The sequence below is a fragment of the Chenopodium album genome, chromosome 21 (genome assembly GCF_948465745.1).
Source record: "Chenopodium album chromosome 21, dcCheAlbu1.1, whole genome shotgun sequence".
Lineage (NCBI taxonomy): Eukaryota > Viridiplantae > Streptophyta > Magnoliopsida > Caryophyllales > Amaranthaceae > Chenopodium > Chenopodium album.
The window spans coordinates 36,742,772-36,761,768 of NC_137854.1; the positions used below are offsets into that span (position 1 = coordinate 36,742,772).

At 31.0% G+C, this 18,997-nt stretch overlaps 1 protein-coding gene across 1 annotated transcript; it reads right to left on the reverse strand.

Annotated features, from left to right (window-relative positions):
• Window positions 1–4,396: 4,396 nt before the first annotated feature.
• Window positions 4,397–7,963, reverse strand: LOC145601207 (BTB/POZ domain-containing protein At1g67900-like). The gene is made up of 4 exons (XM_081657164.1): window positions 7,477–7,963; window positions 7,312–7,381; window positions 5,932–7,209; window positions 4,397–5,227 (listed from the first exon to the last, which is right to left on the reverse strand). The coding sequence occupies exons 1-4, from the start codon at window positions 7,533–7,535 to the stop codon at window positions 4,742–4,744; spliced, it is 1,893 nt and encodes a 630-aa protein (XP_081513290.1). The 5' UTR covers window positions 7,536–7,963; the 3' UTR covers window positions 4,397–4,741.
• Between the last annotated feature and the right edge of the window lie 11,034 nt (window positions 7,964–18,997).

Sequence of the window (18,997 nt, forward strand, 5' to 3'; positions counted from 1 at the left end):
ATGGACGAATGGCCAAGCAAGTTTTTCCATGTATAAGGAAAATTTAACCTGAAATAATTACAAAGATTCGCTATTGGACTGGAGTTGCATTGCCACACAAAACTTGGGTAGGCTTGTCTTTTACCAATAATTGTAAACAACTAGTGTATGTTTGGTTTTATGTATGTATAAAATATCCTGAAATTTGTCAAAGTTATGTCATGTTGATAAGATAAGAGATTGAGGATATTATAAAGATTCAAAGCTAATCGAATATAATTGGCCTGGTATTACTAGATATTATGCTTAACAACTAGCACATAAATATAATCATATGCTCCAAACTTGAAATTATTTAATGTGTGATACATCGTTTAGATTATGAAACTATTTACAAACATGATTATTCATGTTCCAAGCTAAGTCAGCTAATTAAGATAACTACGAGAACTAAATCAATTAATTATGAAGTTGATACATGTCTACCTTCCAAATTGAACCGGGTCTCATCTTCATATCTTCTTGTCTTAGATCCATCTAAACAAATTTTGTTTTTCTCATTTGACTCATCAGATCATCTATCTATCTTTTCTGTCTTATTAATGGTGTATTTATATGGATTGTTTATACAAAAATCATTAGTATAGCATGTTTCTAGCTATATTCTTTCTTTCCTCTTGTCTTTTCAGTCTATGATGAATTGAAGTTGGATGTTCAATCCACACTAATGAAAATTTTGGAAATGCGATATCTTGTTCAAATTTTTAAATATTAGGGTGGCTAATGGCGCGATGTGCGCCATAACTAGTCATGTCAAAGAATAATCCAAGAAACTCTTTCGATTGGCTTTATATGTAGAAGCATTAATGAATAAAAATATATGTAAACACTTATTTCTTGAATAATAAATGTCCACACGTTATTTTTAAGAGTTAAAAAAAAGTCAATTAACATTTATGAGGACAAATAAGTATGTAAACATTGTAGAGGGTATCATGTTAGCTTGTCTAATAAGAGTTATCTTACTTCAATTGCAGCTAAAAAAAGTTCTAATTAGTCCAAACTTACATGAATTTAACTAATTCAATCACTCATCAGTCTTGTTAGAACTTTTTTGGTTGTCAATTAAACCCGGATATTCCTTATTAAATCACCCTTATTAGACTTCATACAATTTTTTTTTTACTTAAAACATAAACTTTAAAAAAAATCGGGTGTACAATCCACTATAAAGATAGACTAAAGTGATAAAAAAATTACCCCTAAAATGAATAAAAGTTACCCTGATATGCATAAAAGTAATCCAATACAAATAAAAATTATTGGTAAAGAATCACGTTTTAAATGACTAGAAATCAATTATTACTTATTAGTGATTGAATGTAATTGAATTACCATTATAAAACTTTTCTTGTTGTCTATTTATATAAAAATTGTATTATGTTTAAAGTTACCCAAAAAAAGGCAAAAAGTTACCCTTATACTGCTCGATGTACAGTAATATTAGTGTAAAGCGGGTGTATACAAAAGTTTTTGTACTTAAAATAAGTGGAAACAATACAAATAGAACAAGCTCGAGAATTTAACTTATCCTATAAATAATGACTCATATTAAAATTGATCTAAAGATTCATAAGAATCATAGCCAAGTCTCAGAAAAGGAAAAAAAAATTGATAACGAACCTGGTCTTGATTTTGGGTCACCAATTCTAAACCACCTTGGTGGCTGGCCCAGCCCAAACAGTGGTACCTCTTTTTGGATGTAATCTAGCCCAAATAGATCATAGACTTCTATAAACTTGACAGCATACTCATAGTCCGGTGCGACGCTTTCTTTTCGACAATTTGGACATGGACTGGACATTGACATTGACATTGACATTGACATTGACATGAACATGAACATGAACTACCCTTTTATGAACCTACCTTAATTGATTAAAATCTTGTAAAATATAAATGTGGATGTCAACTAGACAACTGCCCATGGTGATTAAAGTGTTAGCCAAGGATAGTATAAAGACCTAAAAACTAATCCGGCCAAGTTAGGATGAATTACTTTCGAATGGAGTAAGCTCAAGTTAAAACCTAGATAAACAAATTATGTTTATCAAATAACACACAACATACATTGGAAATAACAAGTTTCTATGAATATAAACATATAATAATAATAATTTATCCAAACCTGTAAAAAATTGGTGTACAATAGATATTGTACATTCGTACATTCGTTGTAAAATTGTCTTAATATGATCCAAGTTACCCCAAAATATATAAAAGTTACACCAATATTTTAACTTGTGTTTATGCTTTATTGAAAAAGTTACTCTCTTTAAACGAGTAAAAATCAAATCTAGGTTAATGAAAATACTTATATTGCTCTTATAAAATACATCACATTGCCTATTTACATTAAAATTATATCAGGTTCGTAAAAAAATGTTTAAAATTATCTTAAAATTGCCTGATTTACACCAATGTTATTGTATACCGGCCGGGTGTGAACAAATTTTTTTAAATCATACATAGCCAAAGTCAACCATTCAAATGCCATCTATATTTAGCAACAAAATTCTCATAATCTCATTTCATTGCTATAAAAGTAATGTATTTTGTGTTGGTCCGGTAAGGTTCGGATATAACTGGATCCTGATCTCAAAATTTGTTCAAAATCCATTATATTATATTGGATCGGATTTCAGGCCGAGTCTAATATTAATAGTTCTAGTTAATATTAGACCTAATTATTGGATAGGATAACCAATAATAATAGGGTCGGAGTCAAGTTTTTAGGATCCTTTTTGGATAGGGTCTTTTATGGACAGGATTCTTATTGGGTAGGGACAATATAGGGCCAAAATATTTGTCCAATTTAATACACAAAGAAAATAGATTATGTAGAAAAAAAATTAAATACATATTTCTGTATTCATATATACTTAATTATGGCTTTGTCCGCCTTCAAAAAAAAATAAAAATTATGGCTTTGTCCAATATTTATTTATTTTAATTGATAGTTTGTTGACCCGCAACCCACATTGGCCCGACCCGCTATTGACCCTATAAAATGTGACCCTCTTATGCTCGACTCATAATCGACCCACACAGACCATGACGCGACCCGCATAATAACCAGGTTTAGGCCTTGTTTAGTTCACCTTATGTTTACTTATTTCAGAAAAAATAAGTCCAGATTAGATCATCGTTATTTATGCAGTTTTTCATCGCTAAATATCTTTAATTTCGTAATTAAAAAAATTGTGAAAATTACATATTAATAAAATACACATTATTGTGGATCTAACCAAATACAATTTATAAATTTTATCCTTATAGATTATTGTACATTTAAGTTCAAGTTTAGTCAAATCAGACAATCTAATCAAACCAAATTAGATCAAACTAGACCAGATCATATCATATTAGACCAGATAAGATAAGTTCAAATAAGCAAAGAATAAGGTGAACCAAACAAGCCCTTAGTCGTCACATAACAGAGAGAGAAGGCGAGAGTGAGCTAACCCCATCAATATCGGTTACAAAAACGTACATGGACTGCTCAACCCAATTAACATGCCTAATATAAACTTATTCCAAGATGAGTTATTATGGTGTAAATCATCTAAACATGCGATTGTGGAATCAATTAGTCAGCATGAGAGACAAAAAGATTACTTATGTCTAGTGCAAATATAAATCTTGTCTCCCATGCTTCTTTTTCCTGTACCTTCTTAATCATTATATTCTCAGTACAATTTTGCAATAATAGTATCAAATATTTCCATAATCATTAACAGCTAAGCTTTGATCTTTAAACTTGATTCGACTCCATAAAAACTTAAATGCAATTAAGACTCTTAATAGACTTCAATTGTACTCTAATTTTCTTATTTTAAAAGAAAGATAGCTTTGACATTTTATTAAAATTAGATAACGGAATACACATAAACTCAAAGTTATTACTTGTAATCCGCCTGTCCATCATGTAAGCTTGTTAAACGCAGGTCCGGGCCGCACCCACAAACCAAAAGAGAGAGTCCATTTTACAAGAATAAAGGAGGTTTCAATCCAAAACCATATGGCAATAGGAGAAATAGCCCCTTAGCGTTATAAAGTGTTTAACTCTCTCTTCTTCAACTAATGTGGGACACTTACATGTGTTATTTGGTAGGATATACTTCAACAAAGCTACATTATTATGTGCCTTTTGGTGTAAGTGTTCGAAACCAAAAATGAACTAAAAATAGATACAATTAAACTTTTTTTTTTTTTTTGACAAAAGATACAATTAAACTAAAAGCTTGAAAAACAAACAATTTGCTGCAAGATAGTCAGATATGAGAAGATTGGATACAGATTGGATTGCACTGTATAATGAATGAAGATCCAATTAAGTTTGTAAAAGAATAAATGATAGGGGCATAATTTTCATACATTATATTATTTGGATAAATAACACAACCACCTTAATGGTCCCATATATATGCTTACACATTTACAACTACCAAATCCTAATTTTGTGGCCTCAATTTGAGAGTATCCTTTGAGAGATTTATTTTTCCCTCCTAATGCCTTAAAAAACATTTCTCTTCACATTATTGAAATAGGCTACATAATAATCAATTCACATTTTAATGTTTTTGCCTAAATTTTACAAAAGGGTTTAACTTAATATACTTGTTTCTCATTAGATGCAAAATATATAATTGGTCATGTAAAAAAAATTCCTTAAATAAGGAGAAATTTTTTGTGTTCTGCCTCAGTTCTTTTCAGCCACACTTCTGTTGTTAATAGATAACAACTTACTGAAAATTCGTTTAGGCCGAGTAGGGATCGAACAAAGGTTCTTGAATTTTAATCCTTTCGCGATACCATTTTCTTCTAAGTCATCCTCAGCTAACTTCATTTTAAGTGTTGACAACTTTGATTTGGGTGATTTAAGGCCTGATACACTCCACTGATCTTCGGTACCTGGGATAGTTGTTGTTGTGCTTAATGCTGCAGGTGGTCTAGATGAATCGTCGTCTTGTGCAGCTAGCAATGCTTTGATATCAGGAGGTAAGTCAGTGACTTTACCGCCTGCCATTGCTGCTCGAGCTTGCTCAAAGAATAGCACTTGGACTACTACTCTGAGTGGGAGTAGCTCGTTTTGTGCAGCGTGCATGCAAGCTTCCACAGATAATTTTTTGCAGTCTAAAACTCGACACAGACGTTTTCGTTCACTCTTTGTGAGCTCTGGATGTGCCTGAATGATCAATATATATTATTAGTTGATTCATCTATCAACAAAAGTTGTATAACATCACATGTATGGGACAATTTAACGACTGTACTAGAAGTATATCGCGGGAATGTATAACTGTACAAATTTGATGTTTAAAATGTATATCGCGGGGATTTTGGGAATCAAGAGGACTGATAGAGGACTAATTTTAGATTTAATGGGTTGTGAACTTGTGATATACTGATATGCAATTTTGATGTGCATTACTGTTATAAATTCGGCGTTTTTCAAAACTGTACATCTTTTGACTAGAATAACAAAAGGCGAAATTTTTAAGAGGACTTTTGTAAAGCCTTGATTTAAAGTTTATTGGAATTGCCATCAAATTAAAACAAGAATTTTCCAAAATCAGTAGCAGAAACAGAACAAAATAACTTTGGTATAACAAAAATGACATAATTTAGATTATGTTAATTTGGTGGCTAATTTCTTAAGAGGCTAGCTAAATTAGGTGAAAATTGATATTAAGAAAAAAAAAGGGCAAGAGATTTGGTAATCTACTCTAAAATTAAAGGTAGAAACATACAAGGGTCAGGGCAGTTGGTTAGTTTACTAGCACAATTGACACCAACATCATATTATGAGCTAAAATGAAAAATAACACTATAACAGACTAATTATTTGAAAGAAATTTTAGAAATGAAGGATAGTAGAATAGCACAAACCTTTAGGTAAATATCAATGGCCTTGTAGAGATCATCGTGTTCGATTCTAGCAAAACTCGGTATAGCTTCTGCAATAGCAACCATTTTCGACAAGGGCAAATTCTTGTCACGAGCAATTTCTTGCAAATACTTGTCCACAATCTTAGCCACCTTTAACTTAGAACTATGAGAAGCTGAAGAAGACCTCCTCCTCTCTTGAAAATCGATATCGATATTCTCAGCTGACCTCGACCTCCTCCTCCTCTCATACCTCCCTTTAGTCCTAGGAGGACTAGTTGGAGGACTCTGTCCTTGTGACAGAAACTGCTCCAAAATTGCCATGAATATATCCACATCATACCGCGTTTCACTAACTAAACTCGGTATTAATAAGTCCTTCACATTGGCCTCATCCATTTGAATCCCAACTCTCCTTGCTAACTCCATCTTCGACGAAGGAGAAGCTTTAAGCAAATTCGCCGCCTTGAGTAACTTAAGTAAGAAGCTGCAGGACACAGCACCTTTTTCGCAAGGCAGCAAGCTTACAATCGATTCGAGTAGTAGCCTATACTTTGATGTTTTCTCTCCTGTCTTATCTGAATCAATGTCAGGAATTACATGCTTTGTAGAAAGCCATTTAGAAGCATAAATTTGCAATGCTTCGCCAATTAAATGTGAAGGCACTCTTCCACCAGACTTAACTGCTATCATTGTCCTCCAATACAGATCAATACCTAACTCTGCAACATCCTCAGCCCACCACCCTTTGCTTAAATTCTTTTGCTTCGAGCACTCTGAACCTCCACCACCACCACCAACACCATTACAAGAAACGATATCGTCCTTTCCACCACCACCACCACCACCTCGCCTCGAGTAAGTTCGAGAGAGGTTGATCTTACTCGGGTGTGTTAAGATCCTTGCAGCAATAGCTTCTATACACCTACTAGTAATCCCAAGGTCTTCAGACCAACTAGGAAAGGCTTTTGTTGACTGTAAAGTAACAATTGCATCCTTCCAACCTTGAAGAATACAAGAATTAAGGAAAACTTCAAGCTTATAGATCAAGTTTCCTTTCTCTGCTTCCTCTGTCATCTGAAGGTACTCGGCTGCACACCGCGTCGCTATGATGTTGTAGGCACTTAAGGTGATTGTGATGCCATAACAGAATTTCGCACATAGTTCAAATGACTCAATTCCTCCCGGAAAATCTGGTAGTTGGATTATTTGGCGCGGAGATGAATCAGGGGATTCTGCACACAGTTTCTGTAAGCGCAGACATTTTGACAGCAAAGGAAACTGCATGAAATTGTAACAACACAAATCAGAAACAAAATATAAGTCATAACATTAAATAATAACCATATTATAAAATTTTAACATAAAGTTTAGTTAGTTTACCTTATGAAGCAAATATCTATGACCTTGAACTTGAATTATAAGGTCACTAGAGACTTCAGAGGAAACAGACCTGTATTTTTATTCATATGACATTAGTAATTGTATCATATAAAAACTATACAGTATAAGAAAAAATTAATAACATGAATGAAGAGAATTGATTACCTAACAGCTTCCGCTGTATAAAAAGTGTCAGGTTTAGATCCAAGTTTCATGAACTTCATTGTTTCGAAATTTAATCAAAGTGATTATCAAATTTCTATCACAAATCATCAAGTTTCTGAGAAAAGAACAGAGTTGTTATAGTAGACTAGTATGGAATTATAGTACTGCTGTTTTTGGTTTGATTCAGCAGCAAGATTAATATAAGGATAAAAAAAGATTTTGGGTCAGTTTTTTTTTTTTGTCTTTATTTCTTGGAATTTTGTTAGAAAATATGGAAATATAAACAAATTTGAACCCTAGAAAAAAAATTATATAGAATTACAAGAGAATTCCAGTTTTCTGAAGAAAAAATAGAATTTGGGTGAATTGAATAATATCTTTATTTGGAAATGAGAGAGAATCCAAGAAAAAAGGAAAGGGTGTTTTGGGTTGTTGGTTTTGTTATTATTTTGGGTATATATAGTATAAATAATACTCTCCTAAGGTGGGGAAATATTAAAGGCAGAGAGAAAAAAAAAAAAAAGGTCAAAATGACATAAACTCAGAAAATCAAACATATCTAGAAATTATGTCAATTTTAGTCAAATTTCCACACCTTTTTTTTAATTTTTTTTTTAAAAAAACAAAAGAAAAAAAAAAAAAAGAAGACATGCAATTGAAAACCCTGCATTAAAAGTATTATATGATTAAAGGAAAATTAAATAAATTTACTGAACCCACCTAGCCCATAGTAATCAATCATGTACTATCATCATCGTAGTAGTAATAAATTAAAAAAAGACAGTTGCATGATAAAAGAAATGAAATGAATGTCAAAATTATGCAATAAATGTCGAAATTGGTAGTGTAGTGGGGTTTGTTTTTCATCTGTAATTTCATCAATAATACTAGTAACAATAATTACCATATAGAAAAAGAGGAGGATGAAATTAATATAAACAGTTTTTTGAGCTACATATAAGAAGAATATAATTAAATACGAAGAAGTATTTATAGTTCATGATTTTTTCACTTATTTTTAAAACTGCAAGTAATCAAGTATGCTCTATCAATTTATGAAATTTGTTAATTGCCTACATGAATTATGTTAGAAATTTCTGACAATTATACATGTCGATTAAAGTTATCTATATTTAAGGGTGTATTTCAATTACATGAAGTTTTACTGATTTAATAGGAAATTTTGTCAAAAACCACCCACAATAAAAAAAATGTTGTAAAACACCACCCAAACTTTAAAAAAAAAAAAAAAAAAAAAAAAAAAAAAAAAAAAAAAAAAAATTGTTGTAAAAAGCCAACTACTACCGAATATAGGTCGTTGACCGTCCTCCCCCGACGTTGACCACACTCCCCACCCCCAAAAAATCCCTAGAATTCACCGAAAAAGTCTAGCCACCCCTCCCCCTCGAAAATTCCTAACATTCGCTCCTCCTTGAAAACCCCTAATATTCACTACCCTCCACCTCAAAAATCACTCCGACCGCATTTTTCGGTGGTGGTATGGGGTTTTTCATTGTTTTTCGAGTGAATTTTAGGAGTTTTCGAGGGGGTGGGGAGGGGGAATAGCAATCGGATGTTTTCCGGTGAATTTTAGGGGTTTTTAAGGGGATGGGGCAGGTGGTCAACGCCAAGGGAGGTCGGTCAACGCCGACATATATGGTCGACAATTGGTTTCTGGCAGTTGTCAGTTTGGGTGATTTTTAACAATCTTTTTTTTATTCTGAGTGGTTTTTGACAAAATTTCCTACTTAATATGAACTTATTAGACTATAAAACGACCTACTTGTATTTTAGTTGTAAATTGAATCTTACTAGCTTAGTCATTATTAACCCTTTAGAATTTTTTTTTTTTATACTACCTCCGTTAATTGTTATCTGCAACTTTGGAATATTTTATATCTCTCAAATAATACCCCAAAGTTGCAGATAACAATTAACGGAGGTAGTATTATTATCATTTGGGACTAAGACTTTGTTGTTGTTTTTGTATAATTAGGACTTATTTTTTTCCGAAATAGATGAAAGAAGGTGAATAAATCATGCTTAATATTTCTATTTTAACCTTTGTATTTAGCTAAGAGTAGTACTCTTTCTATTCCTTGTTGTTTGTCTCATTCTTAGGGCCTGTTCTGATTGACTGAAATGAGCTGAACTATGTTGAACTGAACTGAAATGAACTTATTAGAACTGAACTGAAGATTTTATGAGAGACAGAAATTAAGAATTGAACTTATTGGAGCTGAATTGAACTGAAAATCTGAAGAGAACGGGCCCTTAATGCATAGATTTCTAAACTCAAATTTGAACTAATTGTAAGAACTAAGAAGTGTACTTTTGTAATTGCACAGCATTACAGCAAAATCTAAGAAAAAATATCACATGAAAATGTTTTCCCTTGTATATATTATAACCACTTGAGCTATCCCTCAATCTCTTTAATTATTTCACAAATTGATATGTGTTTGAAATCATGAATGTAATCGAAGTAGTATGGCCGTCGGGTTGAAAGATACATTACACCATGTGTTTAGTTTTTGTTTGAAAATTATATACTACTTCGTATTTTTTTTTTTTTATTTGACACCTAACATGGTATGAGGCATACACATCTCCCGCTCCTTTTGAATTTTTAAACTATATATCTTGTGGGTTTGATATATAAGTTTAGAAATTGATATATTGTTAAATAAAACACAAGATATATATAGGTTTTATATATTCTAAACCCATATTATACCTAAGCTACTTGAACCAAACACCATCTAAAGTTGCATGTATCATTTTCCTAATACGAGAACCAATTAGGGAGAAAAAAAAAAAAACACTTTGAGCTTTCCGTGTAAAAAAAGTAAATACTTCGTATATTTTAAATATTAAAGATTAAAGAAGAAGAGTTAATATATAAAAGGGGCTCGACAACAAGTAGCAAAGACAAAGGCCAAGCACGTGCTTAACCTGTGCCCACTTTGGGTCCTTACTCATGATTACGACTCGATTTTCCGATGATAATTCCTTTTCACTATTACAGATTAATCTGTCTCCACAATTAAAACCTTGGTTTATTTTTTAAAGAAGATAGTTGTAGAAATTAGCTTTAATCCTAAGTTTTTTCTAGCTACTAATAAAGGTTTTTATAGTAGGTGAAATGTCATTTTAAATCATCTCATACTCATTTTACTAATTATATTTCGATTGGGTCGTCTAGCCTCTAGAGTCTAGACTATAGGATAGGCAAAGTCTAGAGTACTAGTAGTAGATATCATATCATATACTACGACTACGGATTTGTTCTCTTCAACTTATTTCAGATACTTATTAATTATTCCTTAATAAATTCAGATAGAAAGATTTAGATTAGACCAGATCAGAACTTTTGATTATTATTTATTTATCACTAAATATTGTTAATTGCGCATTAAAAATTTTTATAAAAATTGCATACTTAAAAAGTTCATAATTAGACAAATCTAACAAGATCCATTTTGATAATGTTTTTCTTTATAGATTAGTATTAAATTGCGGTCAAAGTTTAGTCAAATTATTAAATCAGATCAGATCAGAAAAATTCAGATCAGACCTTAAAAAATTCAGACCAGATCTACTTATTTCAGGTGAAGAGAATGTCACTTTATAAGCGGATAAGGTAAGTGAGAAAAAATTTGTGATAGGATTATATATTTATAGTGACTCACAAAAGTAATCTTATAAAAAAAAAGCGGTATTACGCAAATGTTTAACCTTGTTTTAATTACCAAATTTTAATTCTTATTATTAATCAAAGACAGATACAGTATTGGTTAAGGGCCGGTTCACATTTACTTAATTTCAGTTCAGTTCAATTCAGTTCAGTTCAGCTACAATCAGTTCAGTTCAGTTCAGCTCCTAATTTTCTTCTCTCATAAAATATTCATTTCAGCTCAGTACAATTCAGTTCAGTTCAGTTTAGCTCTAATCAGTTCAGTTCAGTTCAGTAAATGTGAACCGGCCCTAAAATTAAGCATCAAGGATTGTAAGTATTGATTTCTAAAAGTTTGTTACTAGTGTTATAAATTGCAAGAGATTATCTAGTCTTAATTTACTGATTAATTCATAAACCTATTATATTGTTGATTAAAGCTTAATTAATTATGCTAAATCTTATAATTCTTCTAATGTGAATAAAATGATTCCTAACTTAGGCTCCTCTATGTATATATATAAGAGAAGGAAATTAGGAGCTGAACTGAATGAACTGAACTGAACTGAACTGAACGGAATTTCAACGTAAGAGAACAGGCTCGAAGTAATTGTATTAGTTAAAATAAGTTAAGATAGATTCATATAAAACATGTTCAATTACAATAAAATTACGTTTGTGACACACTCACACACACTTCTTTGCCGCAATGAAAATCAGCTAAAGCTACACATAATAAGACAAATGTATAATAGATCCTTAATAAAGAAAAGACAGTTGACATTTTGAATTCAATTGATTGCCTTTGCACTTTTTATCAAGGTTAATTTAGGTTTCAATCGATCAAAACTTTGCTTGCTCTATTGTTCATCATCTAGGGTAATCTAATTGAGGAAATACATGTGATTTTTTTTAGAGCCACTCTTTGTAAGTGGACTAGTCTAGACTTCTGAATCAAAGATTCTAGAGACTTATGTATATACTATAGTTAGCGTTACATTCGATCATATATGAAGCATATAGAAAAATTTATACAAATTTTAGTTTTAAATTAAGGGTATGTTCACTTCAGCTTAATTTCAGTTCAGTTCAGCTCTAATCAGTTCAGTTCAGTTCAGTTCAATTCAGCTCCAATCAGTTCAGTTAAGTTTAGTTCAGTTCTAATTTCCTTCTCTCATAAAATATTCATTTAAGCTTTGTTCAGTTCAGTTTCTAATTTCCTTCTCTCATAAAATATTCATTTAAGCTCTATTCAGTTCAGTTCAGCTCCAATCATTTCAGTTCACTTCAGTTGCAATCAGTTCAATTCAGTTCAGTTCAGGCGTTCAGCTCAGTTCAGTAAATGTGAACAGGCTCTAAAGGCACATTATAAGAATGACATTTGTTGTAACAATGAATGATTAAATTTGATGATTCTAGTTTCAAAGCTAACAATTTTTGGTGACAAATTAATTGAACTTATTGTATAAAGATTATCAAAGATTAAACGTCATGCTAATACCAATTGTTAGGAATTAATTAATCCATTTTTGATGAAACAGTAGAAGCACGCAATCATTGTGATAACATAGTAAAAGAGTAACATAATTCATTAATAAATTTGGATAAATCAGCCAATAATTTATTATTGCTTTAATTTATTTTTCGTTAGATCAATTTAGTTGATAAGAATTACATAAAAAGTTGTAGGTATTATTAATTTCCTTTCTTTTGTAAATATATATAAATGTAGACTAGAGTACAATTCTACTCAACATCGTACTCTCTTTTTCACCTTTAATCCCCATTAATGTAGCCCACTAAAATCAAACAAAAGGGGGGGCTAAATAATCATCATAAAAGTCGTCTAGAAAATAAAGGGTGAAGAACATTTTGTCGATTTTAAAATATCTATATTCGCATTTAATTTTAAGTTTAATTTTCTTGAAAATGAAAGGCTAGAAAAATAGAAAAGATAATGGATTGTGGTTGAACCACAAGGAGGGGCTAAAAGAAGGAATAAGAAAATGAAGGACTTTTATAAAATGAGAATAGAATAAGATAGCTTTATTCATCCCTTTTAACCAAACTTGCCCACACCTTCTATTCTGATAGCCTTACATTTCAATCATGATCATGACCTCAAGCTATTTTTGGTGCGATATGTGGTGTAACTATTATTGCATAATTAGGGACTATGCTTTGTTTTATGTTTTATTTGGTGATTTACGGGTCTTAGAAGGCACAACTCTTGTGGAGTGGAGAACACTATGGGATCTCATCTTCCAACTTAACCTAACCCTATAACTTACTTTGTATTTAGACTATCAAAACGACCACCATGATAACCAATCAACGTACATGTAAACTATAAAGTTGAGAGTAACTTCGTGTGTGGAAATTGGCTACCATTTTTTGATCACACACTTGATTTCTGCACGTATGGTTAATAAATGCAGTCACTTAACTTTCTTTAGGCATTTTACAATTCATATGTTATAATAAAAGTTATTGTTTTCACATTATCCCACCATATACTAATTTTTTTTTCATATTGTAAAAGTATTGATATACTACAAAAATAGAAGTATTATAACTTCACTAAACTCCATCTAGGTTCCATCTTTCCCTTTTATTCTTCTAAGTTCATCAATCTAGTTAAAATGCATCTATAAAATTTATACATTAGCTTTTTTTTTTTTTTTCTTTTCTTTTTTTTTTTTTAAACATTGGATATAGAGTGTCTTTACTTTACCTAGTCAAGCAAAAAAATTTCTTAAAGTAATTGTGAGATTGGTTCAAAGATATTTTAGTTTTTCTTCAACTCAACAAAGTTCTATTATTCTCTAATATGAACTATTCATGGTTTGTGCAGCAAATTACTTAAAATTTAATAATTTAATATGTACATGAAGAAATAATATAATACATGAACTATATACGTACTCTGATCCGTATATAAAGAGGCAAACAAAGCACATGAACATAGAAGTAATAATGGAATATTAATCACGTACTATACTTACGGACTACGATATACACTTATACTTTGTATAATTGCATTAATTAAGATTAACATCTTGGCAATTAATGAGGCATGCAGTCGATTTCAAGTGTCCTCTTTATCCACCTCTAGCTAGCTTTTACATGGGGTTCTATATTATACTCCATACAATATATTACAATTGCTATCTCCATTTCTTATTAGTTGCTTTTTAAGGGTTGCACAAGATTTCAACAAGATTTTTTTTTTTTTTTTTTTTTTTTTTGTTTTTTTTGTTTTTTTTTTTTTTGTAAATGTTAACGGGGAGAGAAAACAATATGGAGAGAAAAAGATATAAATGACAACTTAAAACATTTGTTGCAAATACTCCATTATACAATATAAAACATCTATTTTTATTTTTTAACAATTGATACATGCTTGGATATAATATAAGAAGATGGTTGTATAATTTACTATTAAATTAAATTAATTTAATGTGATTATATTATTATTAAAATTAGTAGTTTGGTAGTAAGTTATGTTTTGATGAATAATAACGTCAGCAAAATGCTGCATGAGAGTATGAGACCGACGTAAGTCCAAATTCTTTTGAATTAGATTAAACCTACGAGACCATGCAACAAACTTTTGTTTATTTTTTTCAAGGAAACCTGATTTGGATTGCACCTGTTAGTGGATGTCTGGATGACACGTAATATGTTCCATAACTGAGGGTGATTAACAGTTTCTTTTGTCATCCAAGTACTTTCTAATTTCCAATGCAATGTGATCATGTAGTTTAATCTAATTATTTATTTGAACTTTTAAAAATAGCTACCTAGTATATGTATATCAGTATATGACATTTTCTATATGGATGCAGTGCATGCATGGATGATTATTATTTAAATTGTATGTGTAGATTAGATCAGATTCATTTTTACGAGAATTATTTTTATAATGAGGAAAATGATAAACATAGCATTTAAGCTGATGTATCTTATAGTAATTATTGTAGTAAACTTACATAATCAATAAAGATTTTCAACTTCTATAAAACTTTTTTATTTTTAATTAATGTAAGTATATAGTATACTCGCTCTATTTCATAGTCGTCCAACAACTAAGATGAGGGGTAAGTAGGTATCAAATCTGAGTTGACAATAGGCGCCATATATGCTTTCATTTAAGAAATGTTAGAGCAAAGCTAATGGTTGCCCATTTAAAGTGGGCATGAAGAGAGAGAGAGAAAAAAAGTATTTAAAAACTCAAAAGATGATACTTTAGGAGAGAGAAACCTAATGACCAGGTCATGGCCATGACCATTGGCAAAGGGTGGGCAAACAATATGTATGTGCCACTTGTCATAGTATGAGTGGACTGTCGGTTTTTTATTTTTTATTTTTTTATTTTCTTGATTAGTGATGAATATTAAGATCATAGGGCAACCAATGGGTATATATGGGCATAAATGGGCATGGTGATTCGGCATGGATGAGATGGAAGAGAGAGATATTAATAAAAAAGTTGATGACCACCATTGATTTGGGCAACCATTGGCTTTGCTCTTAGTGGCGTAACAAATTCTTTACTCAACCTCGATTTTAAAAGCCTTGAATAGTTCAATGTTAGGGTTTGTTCTCATACGTTGAAATTCAATTCAGTTCAGTTCAGCTCAGCTCAGTTCAGTTCAGTTCAGTTCAGCTCCTAATTTCCTTCTTTTATAAAATATTCATTTCAGTTTAGTTTGGTTTAGTTCAGTTCAGCTGAGTTCAGTCAATGAGAACATGCCCTTAATATGTATGATTTGTATGGACAACTTTATTTACTCCTACAATAATAGTAATAAAGAGTAATACATACTTGTAGTATAAAAGTAAAAATTTAAATTTAAAGTTGACATCACATCATAGTATCTTAAAATATGTACAATATAGATAGTTTGATAAGTTACTTTAATTACTCTAATCTCAGTTATCTGAAATTCAGAAAGATCCAAATAGTCAAATACTAGTGAATAACAATTATCTAAGAAAATTAGGTTTGTAATCTTCTCAAAAGCAAAATAAAACAATTATGGAGTAAAAATACTACATAAGTACATATTTTTCATAAATTCGTGGTCAATATATATACTTTTGGCCATATCCCAAAATGACAAAATCCTGTTAACAACTAAAGAGAATCCCTACTTTACAATGATTCTAATAATATCGGACAAGTTTCTTATTAGATAGCTATATAGTCCGTATTCTTTTACAGGTTGAGTAATTAATTTTTTTATTAGCTATATATGTGAGGGAATGCCTAATGTAAGTGATACAGAGTATAGAAATTCAACTCACGACATCTCTTAGATGCGTCATTTCACATAATTCAATTCTCGTCTACTAATCATTATGAAATATATAAAATGATATAACATCTTTTAAATCTTAAGAAATACAGGTACTCCTATAGTCCTATCAAATAAATTATCTAGAAAGATAATAATATTCGGTGTATGTTCTCAATCAATCATTACAATAGCCGTTTTTTTAAACATAGAAGGGTAGGAAAACAAAGTCCACAATACAATGAGTATCATATATTAATGTGAATTAGCTCTGTATTAAATTCACGATAACAGGTTTTTAGTGTCGACATCAATTAAACTGCAATAATAATCGTCTTTACTTGTTGTCAATATACGATTATTACCACTTATATACTCCGTATAATGTTTACCAATTGACTAAGATAACAATTATTACAGTGATCGAATAAACTTCGTGATTAAAATAAATAACAAACATGACAACCTTGACAAATCTAGCAATTCAAAATCCGTCATCATGTGTCTCACATATAGGGTTATATTATAGACATATCAAGACCTATCATTTCTCTTCTAATACGTGAGATAATTTTGGAATGAATGAGAGATTTGATTGAACAAAGAGAGTGACCCTTCAAACCCGGAGGTGGTGATTGTTGGAAGTGGGTGGTCCGTATAATGGACCCATTTTATTTATATACTAACAAAAATTCCACCCGAAAAAAAAAAAAAAAAAAAAAAAACGGACCCATTTTATTTATATACTAACAAAAATTCCATCCGAAAAAAAAAAAAAAAAAAAAAAAAAAAAAAATTAAAATATAACATATAAACGTTGAAGATGACAAAGACAATATTAAGATCCACTCAAAACTTAGCTTTCAATTTATTAAAGGATGTACGGGTCGGGTGGGTCCGTTTGTTGCCGCCCAAAGGGGTGACCACCCGACAAAAGTTGGACCCATTGCCTTTTCTTTTTTCCTCCTCCTAGGACCACTCCACTAGCCCATTCAATTTGGTACGAGTACTTTGCATTGCTAAATGTTCTTAATTCTAATTTGTTTTATTACTTGGTATTTTATAAATATTGCTTTCTAGTACTACTATTTAGTTATTTACCCTTCCTCCACCCCTAACTTCTTATGGGTCTTGCTTGTTAACTTGGACAGAATGAATCCAATTTGATATTACGCATATTCACTGTACTTTTAAAAAATTAAATCCAATTTGGTCATATCGTGTGGCCAGTCATAGTAAAGGTTCCCTTGTTAGTGTAATAGGAGTTATCCGATCAATGCTAGATGTTACTTTGTTAGTGTTATAAGAGTTACTTCAGTAGTGTTATAAGGGTTACTCAGTCAGTATTTCAGGGGTTACATACTCCATTAGTGTTATAGGAGCTACTCAAATCTTTTATAAGTGGTCACACCATGTGGTCAGCTGCATACAAGACACGCTACTCTTTTACACTTTTGTCCCTTATCTCATTTATTCTCTTATACGAGTAAATATATGAGTTTTTTTTTTTAATTTTTATTTTTATTTATTTAAAGAGAATATCATATATTCGTTTTAGTTAGCTTGATTCTTGCAATTTCTCTCTTATAAAAATATCAAAAAATAATGCAACCTTTAAGGAACAAAGGAAATACATACCGGATATGTTGTTTTACTTGATTAAGTTGATAAGATTTTGTGATGTGTTTGTGGATCATATGTTGTATTGAGTAATTTGGTTGCAATGTTGTCAAATTTTTATTCATACATTAGGTGAATATTTAATTATCTTTCAATTCCTTTCTAAATAGGGAACACTTGTAAATACTTATCGTTTTCTTTGGTTTGTTCCATCAACGTTTTTTTCCCACTTGTAAAACATCTCTAGTTTTCTTGGGCATGGACCATGCATGGTTGAAAATAGAGCTAATACAACTACATTACAATTAAGGGCCTGTTCACATTTACTTAATTTCAGTTCAGTTCAGCTCCAATCAGTTCAGTTCAGTTCAGCTCCAATCAGTTAGTTCAGTTCAGTTCAGCTCCAATCAGTTCAGTTCAGTTTAGTTCAGCTCTTAATTTCCCTCTCACATAAAATATTCATTTCAGCTCAATTCAGTTCAGTTCAGTTCAGTTCAGTTCAGCTCTTAATTTCCCTCTCACATAAAATATTCATTTCAGCTCAATTCAGTTCAGTTTAGTTCAGCTCCAATCAGTTCAGTTCAGTTCAGCTCCAATCGGTTCAGTTCAGTTCAGCTCCAATCAGTTTAGTTCAGTTCAGTTCAGCTCAGTCAGTAAATGTGAACAAGCCCTAAATTTATGCCACATTTAAATTAGCTATTTGCCATATTTCGTTTAATGATAAAATGTGTAGTACGGAGTAGGTTATAGTGTTTAAACATGTTACAATTGTTACAAAATTGTTGTTGCAACATCATTATTAAAAGAAGAAAACAATCTAGTAACATTTTTTAGACATATAATTTGGATTTTTCAAAGAAAAAAAAAGTGTTTGATCACTAATCATATGTTAATCTTATACACTTACTTATCTTTGTTCAGTCTT

Excerpts from the sequence above, each read along its gene's own strand:
- LOC145601207 (XM_081657164.1), bottom strand. The coding sequence starts at position 7,535 with ATGAAGTTCATGAAACTTGGATCTAAACCTGACACTTTTTATACAGCG. Across the intron at positions 7,210-7,311 it reads ATAGATATTTGCTTCATAAG|TTTCCTTTGCTGTCAAAATG; the intron begins GTAAACTAACTA and ends AATTTCATGCAG. Across the intron at positions 5,228-5,931 it reads CCATTGATATTTACCTAAAG|GCACATCCAGAGCTCACAAA; the intron begins GTTTGTGCTATT and ends TTGATCATTCAG.